This window comes from Hyaena hyaena, unplaced genomic scaffold (genome assembly GCF_003009895.1).
Source record: "Hyaena hyaena isolate Hyena2069 unplaced genomic scaffold, ASM300989v1 scaffold_306, whole genome shotgun sequence".
NCBI lineage: Eukaryota > Metazoa > Chordata > Mammalia > Carnivora > Hyaenidae > Hyaena > Hyaena hyaena.
In genome coordinates, this window is record NW_024080935.1 from 1,115,674 (window position 1) to 1,121,812 (window position 6,139).

General features: G+C 52.3%; 1 protein-coding gene across 1 annotated transcript; it reads right to left on the reverse strand.

Moving 5' to 3' along the window:
* Window positions 1-782: 782 nt before the first annotated feature.
* LOC120242285 (zymogen granule membrane protein 16-like) lies at window positions 783-2,140 on the reverse strand. Its single transcript, XM_039247951.1, has 3 exons — window positions 2,086-2,140; window positions 1,769-1,901; window positions 783-1,086 (listed from the first exon to the last, which is right to left on the reverse strand). The coding sequence occupies exons 1-3, from the start codon at window positions 2,138-2,140 to the stop codon at window positions 783-785; spliced, it is 492 nt and encodes a 163-aa protein (XP_039103882.1).
* Between the last annotated feature and the right edge of the window lie 3,999 nt (window positions 2,141-6,139).

The window sequence follows — 6,139 nt, forward strand, 5'->3', positions numbered from 1 at the left end:
CAACCAACCCCTGGCATTCGCGGAAGCCCGCCATGGAACTCTACTCCTCTTGGAACGCCCTTTTTTGAGGATGGTCTTGGCAGAGTAGAAGCTGTCGGGGAGGTGGTGGCTTCCTAGGGGGAAGAAGCCCAATTCTGAGCAAGCTGAGCTAAACAGGGAACGTCAGTGCTTATGGGCAAAGGTGGGGAGGAACGAGGCTGGGGTAACAGAGTTCTTGACACAAACTTAGGCCAAGCTTCGAGAGTCGGGTGGATTCTGGGAAAGCACAAAGGAAAATGGCCTGGGCCACCAAGAGACAGTAAGTGGGTTAATGTCAAGGGAGCCAGGTGCCAGCCTTTTGCCGGGGAGACACTATCAACGGGAGACAAGAACTAGAGCGTGGATGTAGGGGTTTGATGAATAAGCCACAGCCAGGCTTCACCCTCAGCCTTAGAACTCCAGTTGGGTAAACAGACTCAGGAGCTATCCTTGAAAAAAAGAGTTGGTTCAGGACAGAATCTTATTTCCTCTATATAAACTATGAAGAAAAACACAAGACTTTCACACCTCTCTCTGTCCCTCCCCCTCTTCCCTGGAATGACATCGACAGATAGCCTGAAAGGGGATGGGCACATCCACAGCCAGAGTCAGGACGCAGTTCCCAGATGCACACAGCCACATACACACCAGGGTCAGCTGTGTCCTTTTATATTTTATTGAGCAGATGGGGTTAACGGTTAGGCGGTTCTGACACCCCAGCTGCAGTGCTCAGCCCAGGGCAAGGCAGCGGTTCAGCAACTGGTTCACTTCCTGGGGTAGACGTCCCAGTGCAGGCCGATGGCGTTGATGAAGATGCTAGCATGACCGCTGATGAATCGTAGACCGGTCTTGGGGTACAAGGGGACAGCACTGAAACTGGTGCCTGTGTCTGTCCCAAAAGACAGGTTCCGGCCCTTGTTAGTCACAAAGACCAGCTGCTTCAGGTAGGAGTTGTACTTGCCAGACACCTGGATCACTGACTCCCCAGGGTGCAGGAAAATCTCCTCCAGGTCTCCCTGGCTGCCACCCACATAGTCGCTCCACACCTTGCCGTAGCGCACCTGGAGCCTAGGGGCAGGGCGAGGAGGGAGGGAAGACTGACACTGAGCAGGGTGACCAGAAATCAGGACCTCCTGGCCTACAAGCGGAGAGACCTGCAAACTGGAGCAGGGATGACAGGCCCCCTGGCAGCCCCACGGTGTGTGAGGGATGAGAGAGCCGAGCCCTTGAGATCATACTGGGAACTTCAAGTCGTTATCCCGACAGGCTCAGAGAGGAAAAGTAACTTAGCCGGAGCCCCCCTGACAGTGGTAAGGCATCAATTTGAAACCTAGGTTCCCGCTGTACCCCCAACCCCTACGTAAAGGAAGTAGATGGGCCTTTCTGGAAGGCTCTCCTGACAGAAGAGACTTTGCTGCCCCAGATTCAGAAGGATACACGTTCTGGGGAGAGGCATCACCAAAGTTGGAGATTGCCCGAGGGGACTTACACCTCAGGTGGGGCCAAAGTAGCCAGCTCCAGGCGCCCAAGCGGCTGTGGTACATGATTCACCCCAGGCCATGCACACACTGGGGGCTGTAGCGCTGTCACCGCACTGGCCTCAGACCCCAGTCCCCTGATAGCTTTCACTCACCAAGTTATCCCTGGGGCTTGTTGATTGAAACAGATGTACCGAAAGTGGCTGAGGACTTTATACAGTTTAGTAAGATTGGAGAGGATCCCCAAACCACAGAAACACAAAGAACCTTACCCTGTGATGTACTTGCTGTCCATGCGGACGCGGATGGCAGTGATGGGCCCCTCCAGCTGGTAACCAGAATGGGAGAATCGCTGGCCTCCACCGCCTCCATACTCTCCACTGTAGGAGGAGGCCCTAGCCTGAACTGGAGGAGACAGTAGGCGTCAGAAGCTGAGATCTCAAGAGCTCGAGTTCCTCGTCACTGCTCCTATACCTCCCATACCTCAGGGCCCACCACCCCAAGCCAGCCTCTGGAAGCCTTGGCCACCAGCAGTGCAGGAAGCTGCCTTCCCGTGACGCTACTACTGGCCTCCTGGCGTGTCACTTACTGGCATTGGCCGAGGCTGATGCACAGAGAAGGGCAAGAAGAGTAATGGTCAACATTCTGGGGCTGGAGGGGAAAGAAAGGAGAACGTCAAGGTTTACCATCTTTCCTTTGGACTTCATTTCCCCAGGCATCCCTGGGTTAGACCTCCAGTTGAGACTCAGCCATCTTTGTCCCTCAACTCAGCCCTAACTGACCCAGTCTTGGGCTCAGAAACGATGGTCCCTAGTCTCTAGTCCTGCTTCTGGAAGACACTATCTTCTGTGTGCATCACCCCTATGTCCTCCCTGGTCTGCAGGTAGCCAACCCCCTTCTCCCCTCCCCAATCAGAAGATCAATCCTCAGCCTCTGCCTGGGCCACCCTGTGTTAAGTCCTGTTCCCTCCTGTCACAAAGCAGGAAAAGAGATTTCAAAGACGTGGAGGCCATCTCCAAACCATAGAGGTGGTTGAGTTTACAAACTAGGAGTCTGAGCAAATCCTAACTGCAATCTGCCTGTGATACATTGGCCCGGATGGGAGACATCTGGGGCAGAGTTTAAATTCCTAGCTTCACACGGGTCGCAAAACAGAAGGAAAGGAGCATTTTAGGGCTGTGCCTCTCTGTCACCCGTGGAGTGAAGGTGATTATAGACAAGACTGTGCCAGTACCAGCATCTGAACAGTTGAGAAACTGCAGAAAGAGTTTGGATCACAGCTCAAGATATCAGATTCCAGATGCCTGGTTGATTTGTCATAATTCTTTCTGCACTAACACAAATCTGGACGTTATCAATTCCCCTGAGCATCCCAGGGATCCCCAGTCCTTCCTCTGAGACCCAGATATCTTCACTCCTCACTCAGATGCCCCAGGTAGCTGACACACAGGTCTCCCCTGCCACTTTATCCAGGCAGGCTGCTCTCCAGCTCAGCTTGAATTCCCCCCTAATTCCGATTCAGTCGTCCCTGTCACCCCTTAGCCCAGGCCTCTGTCACCCCTCACCTGGCAGTTCCAGGTACAAAGTAATCTCCCTGAAACTTCCAGATCTTTTATACCAGGTCCAAGCCCTCTCCCTGCTCTTTATCGTGTGAACCTCACCTCCTGAGCAAATAGGATCAGCCTCTTAGGGTCAGTTGTCAAGCAGGGTCTGGAATATCTTATCCTGCCTCTCCCTGCAAGAGTTACATGTGGCAGGGTGGGGTCCCCTCTGGGCCAAGGCCCAGATCTGAAGACGGGCAGAATATACTTGAGAAAAGGTCACCAACTGAAGGGCCAGCAGCTTTGGGTGGGCAAATATAATAATTGCTTCTGGATGTAGTAAGGCTGCCGCTCCCCTATTTGGGTGTTCCGAAGTTGCTCCTAACTGCAGTCTGTCATCTTTCAGGATAATCGTTGTCCTCACTGTCCTACATTTGAACTAGACTCTCCTGGGAAGCAATTACATGCCCAACGCCTTGTAGTTAAGAGCGCCTATATTTTCCAATTTTTTCCTTACTCTTCCCTGTATTTTATATGAAAAAAAATCTAAACATAGAGAAAAGTTGAAAGAATTGTACCGTGAACACTCATAGATACACCATGTAGATTCTACCATGGTTAATATCTTGCTGTACTTGCTTTTTTTTTTTTTTTTTTTCCCATCTATAAGTCTTCAATCTGCCAGACTGCTCTTAAAATTTTTCTGAGAAGGGTAAAGTGCTTCTGCAGATGGACACTGAACACCTGTCGATCTCCCTCCTGGGAAACAGGCAGTCAGGCCAATGGGCATGTGGGAAGCTGAGGAAGTAAAGATAGATGGGTCCTCCCTTGGAGGCAGTTCTGGGCTCAGGGCCCTCAGGCCTCCTGGGAGCCATAGCAGAATTTTCGAGAGGTTAAAGCCCACACAGGGCAACAGCTCCCTCCCATAGGTCTTAGATTGATGTCATAAAGTTCTCTTCAGAAGCTCTTCTCTTCCACCTAAGTCTCTGGGACAGACTCCTGAGCCCTACTTCCTTATTCCTCTAGGGGTGTCTCTTTGACCCTCTGAGTCAGCAGCCCACCAAAGCAGAGAGAAGGGTGGAGCCCAGGGAAGGGCTGGAGTCATTAGTCTTAGTAATTAATGACTAGAAACTGGACCCATTGAGCATCCACCCCTCAGAGACTATCTAGGACTGAGGACTCCTCCCAGGAAAGCAAGGGAGCCCCATCCTAAGGAACTGGAAATGGGATAGGGCTCTTGGCCTGGAGATTCCAGGTACAAGGAGGGCAGCCAGGGATGCATTGTCTGATCTCTCTGCTTCAAGTTCAAAACAAGCATGACCTGGTGACACAACTTCTCCCTCATCCAGCTGTATTTTGTTCTGTCTCTTGTCCTCTCTGGTTTTCCTTTCTTTCCTACTTCTCTCTTTCCCTTTGTCTTGATCTTTCCCCCTCATCTCCGGCTTTTAAGATTTTTCTTTATATTCTCTCTCTCCATGCCTTTTTCCTTCTGCGTTTTCTTTGTCTCTTCTCCTCCCCAAAGCTCTCTCTCTCTAATTCTTTCCTGTGTCTCTTCTCACTTTTGTCTGTCTTTCCTCTTCCTTATGAGGAGTATATCCCACAGGATGCAACCAAACACTGGATATCAAAGATGGCAGCTCAGGGGCACCAGGAAGGCTTCATTGGTTAAGCATCCGATTTTGACTCAGGTCATGATCTCACTGCTCATGGGTTGGAGCCCTGTGTTGGGCTCTGTGCTGACAGCTCAGAGCCTCGATCCTGCCTCAGATTCTGTGTCTCCCTTTCTCTCTGCTCCTCTCCCACTTATACTCTGTCTCTGTCTCTCTCTCAAAAATAAATAAAACATTTTATTTAAAAAATGGCAGCTCAGTGAGGTCTGCAGTGAATGCCTTAGGAGAATGCCCTCTTGTTTCCATGAATGACACATCTGGGACCCTCAGAAGAAAGACTCCCACATAGGTTGTCATAGTTCACTCTGATGCACCAGCTCCACCTATGTAGAGAGTCAGAGTCTACCCCATGCCCTTAGACTGGTCCCTGGGTCCCCCTCCCCCCCCCCAAGCAGGCCCTCCATCCCCTCTCCAGAGTGTAAAGAGAGGACTTTGTTCCAGTGGGAGGGGTCTCAGGGCTCATCCTCTGTGTGTCCCTGAGACCAGCTAGACCATTGTGTGGCTAATGTTGGTTTGGCAGCAGGTCAAGTTCATTTGCTCCTGTTTGAACTTGTCACATTTTGCCCATGTGTCCCCTGGGGGCCTACCTGCCCTAGTCCTCCAGGTAGTGAAGGTCATCTCCTCCCCCCCCACCCCTGCCCCACAACCCTAAGGCAGTGAAAGTCCAAGCCCCCCCAAGCTTTCTGCTCTGGCAGGGCAGCTTACATTCTCTCATTCTCGCTGTTGTCCCTGCCCCTTGGCAAAGCGACTCACTCAGCACATTTCTAGAGCATCTGTGTGTTGGAGGCAGCATTCTAGACGCTGGAGAGACAGCCACAGAGGAAGTTAAGTCTAGTGCAGGGATTTCATTGCAGGGAGCAGAGTTGGACAATTGAACGACTATTCCCACAGGGCAGGCCAGGAGAAAGGAAGCAGAGAACCAAGAGAAGGGCTGGGAAAGCTGCTCCTCTGCCTGGGTGCCCCCTCCCCCGCCCTCTTCCACATTTGGGAAGACCCCACAAAAGTGATGGAGAGACTACCGATGTTTGAGTGAAGACTGGACCTGGCCAGTCCCAAACCCTGAGTGGGGAGTGTGTGGAACAGTGTGGGTCAGGGCAGGGTGGCTGCTGGGAAGTTGGCAAGCCAGCGGGAGGGGAGGTCTGGGCGGCAGCCAGCGGTTGATGGGACAGGGCCTGGGAGGCCCCTGGTCAGGAGTTTGGATTCCTCCTGATGGTGAGGGGAGCCACTGAGTGGTTGTGCGTTTTAAAAGTGGAGATGGACCGGGTGGGGATGGGGGGTGGCAGTGAAGGCGGAGCCCAGGGCAGGAGGCAGGAGCCCTATGAGCTCTGGTAACCCCCAACCCTTGCCTCATGAGTCCCCTGCTCTGCCCGGAGCACTACTTCCTCTCTCAGACAAAGCGGCTTAAGTCCTGGTGCCAATTCAGACTCCAGTG